Consider the following 2,786-nt stretch of genomic DNA (forward strand, 5'->3'; position numbering starts at 1 on the left):
TATATAAATGTTATTTTTAAAAGAGAGATAGAATAATAGTGACTGATGTTTGACATAAAATTATATTATCTACTTCTTATATTCTTAATCCCTGGTAACAGCTTATCCTCAGTTATCACAATGAACAACAGATTAATAATAGATAGGTAAGTAAATTGTTGGAATAAGTGTTTCAATAAACTTGAAACAATGTATTTGATAAATTGATGTATTTACAAAACACTCTTATTTTTCAAAGTGAATGAATGTGAATTCATTCTTGATTTACTACATACGTTTTGGTTTTAGCAAAAATATTTGATCTTCCAAATTCATGAATATATTAATGAACTTATTAAATGATAAATTTATCTTTCAAGTGTCTTTAGCCTATAAATAGGGCTGATTTTCCTTGAAAAAGACAAGCAATTCACAAACTACTTTTCCCTTAAAATATTATAAGAGACATTGATCAAATGGTGAAATCATAGATTCAAGAATAGAAGAGCAAACATTCTTGAATGCTACTTGTTGTGTGACTTAGTTGAATCCCGGAGATAGAGTTGTCATTTATTCTTTCGTTTGCTCGTGGAAGAGACTCCAACTATCTTCAAGAAACGTTTTTTCTACGTGCCTCTAAGCCAAGCAAGTTTATTTTCTAATATTGTTATAATTCTTGTTCTAACAATTCGAAGATAGTTGTCTCTATGGCAACTACAACAATTTCGAGTGGTGTTCCGTCTTTGCCAAATCTAAATTTTGAAATATTTGATGGCAAAGACTTTCCTAGATGGCGTGGAAAGATGGAATGCTTTCTATGGCGTTTGAAGTTAACATATGTTCTTGAACAACCTTGTCCCAATGCTCCTAATTCCGAGGTAGCAACTAATGAGGCTACTTCGATTAGAGAATAAATTCTTTAAGTGGCAAGATGATGATTTTTATGCAAGAATTATATTCTTCGAGCAATGACCAACTATTATGATCGATATTCTGCCAAGTGCAAATCTGCCAAAGAATTTTGGGATACTCTTCAAGCTATTTATTTGGCAGAAGAGGCGAGCTCAAAGAAGTTTTTTGTTTCAAATTATATGGAATTCAAGATGATTGAGGACAGGTCAGTCACTGATCAAGTGCAAGAATACCAGTTAATAGCTAATAAAATTGCTATTTCTGGAATTAATCTTGATGAAAACTTTCATGTCGGTGCTATTATTTCAAAATTTCCTCTGTCATGAAAAGAGTACAGAAGTAAACTTTTACGTAAGAAGGAAGATTTGACTCTTGAAAAATTGTTGCAATATTTGCAAATTGAACAAGAGACTAGAAATTGTGACACTAATATTTTCAAGGAACCTGTCATGAAAGCTCATGTGGTTGAAGAGAAAACAACCAAAAGGGAACCAGATAACAAGAAATTTACAAAGATAAAGAAAAGTACAAATTTTAAGCGTACTAGTGCTAATTCTAAGTCAAGTGAGTGTTATCATTGTCATAAAATTGGTCACTATGCTCGTGATTGTAAAATTCTTAAAGCTGAAAAGAAGAAAGGAAAAGTCAACAATAATAGAAATGATGAACTTGTAGCGATGGTCACAGAAGCATTTGTAGCAGAAATCAAGTCGAATGGTGGATAGACACCGGTGCAACTCGTCACATATGATCGAAATATTTTTAAGACCTATGAATTAATGGGGACGATAAAGTTATGTATATGGGAAACTCGTCCTCTGCTAAGGTTGTAGGAAAAGGAATTGTCGAGTTGAAGTTTACTTCCGAAAAGATGGTCACGTTGAAAGACGTATTGCATGTTCCTGACATTCGGAAGAACTTGGTGTCAGGTACACTACTTTCGAAGCATGGTGATCACGCCCAACTATGCCTTATAAAAAGGACTCTGCGGACGTTGCAAATATAACCCGAGTATTACGCCCAGGGTCGAATCCACAGAGAGTTAACCTATCAACCACTATCTTCAGACCCACTAATTCTTCGAAACCAGCTTCCCAAATATTCAAATCTCAGTTGAATGTTCTTTAACAACTACGCTTGCAAGTAACTAAATAACTGTAAACTAAACTAATAAGGTTGTAAACAGTTATGATAAAAAGATAAGGCAATGATTTCCCCTATTGATGGAATCCCTTCTGTTTATGCTCATACAAATTTACCAACACATCTCTATCAATCATGAACGCTAATCTTACCGTAAATCTCTCCCGAGTAATCACAGTAATTTACTATTGCAATCTCCCGAGATACACTAGCTTACTTTATTTAGCACGATTCACTTTAGATTACACCCAAGGCTTCGTTATCCCTAATCCCGCCTTTAAACCCGCAATTATAGATTCCTCTAATAATCTAGGAGTGTTGTTGTTCAACAATACCTAAATATGCACTCTTTTCCAAGTTATGCACACTAAATAGGCACAGCTAATTGAGGATCCTGTCAATTAACTACAACAAACACGAAGTTAAACAAATAGAGATTAAACTAGCAATTTATATTCACATAAACAAGAAGTTCATCACCCAATAGGTTCCATCAAAACCTTAGACAAGGAATTTAGCTACTCATGGCTATGGGAAAATAAACTAAGATAGAATTCATCATAAAAATCAAAAGTAAAGAAGAAAGATGTTTGAAGTATTCTCTCACAATGGTTTTCCTTGCTAAGAAACCCTAAGAATCAATACATGCCTCTCTTGGGCGAAGTCTAATGTTTCAAATAGGGTTTAGGTCTAAAAATCCCGTATTTGACACTTTGACCCCTGAACTTTTCTGTGCCTGCCGCGGTTCTGCC

The 2,786-nt window shown here is 34.1% G+C and overlaps 1 protein-coding gene across 1 annotated transcript; it reads left to right on the forward strand.

Annotated features, from left to right (window-relative positions):
• The first annotated feature begins 947 nt into the window (after positions 1–947).
• Positions 948–1,616, forward strand: LOC109222088. The gene is made up of 2 exons (XM_019386492.1): positions 948–1,096; positions 1,229–1,616. Exons 1-2 carry the CDS (start codon positions 948–950, stop codon positions 1,614–1,616), a joined length of 537 nt encoding a protein of 178 aa, XP_019242037.1.
• Positions 1,617–2,786: the final 1,170 nt, after the last annotated feature.

This window comes from Nicotiana attenuata, unplaced genomic scaffold (assembly GCF_001879085.1).
Source record: "Nicotiana attenuata strain UT unplaced genomic scaffold, NIATTr2, whole genome shotgun sequence".
NCBI lineage: Eukaryota > Viridiplantae > Streptophyta > Magnoliopsida > Solanales > Solanaceae > Nicotiana > Nicotiana attenuata.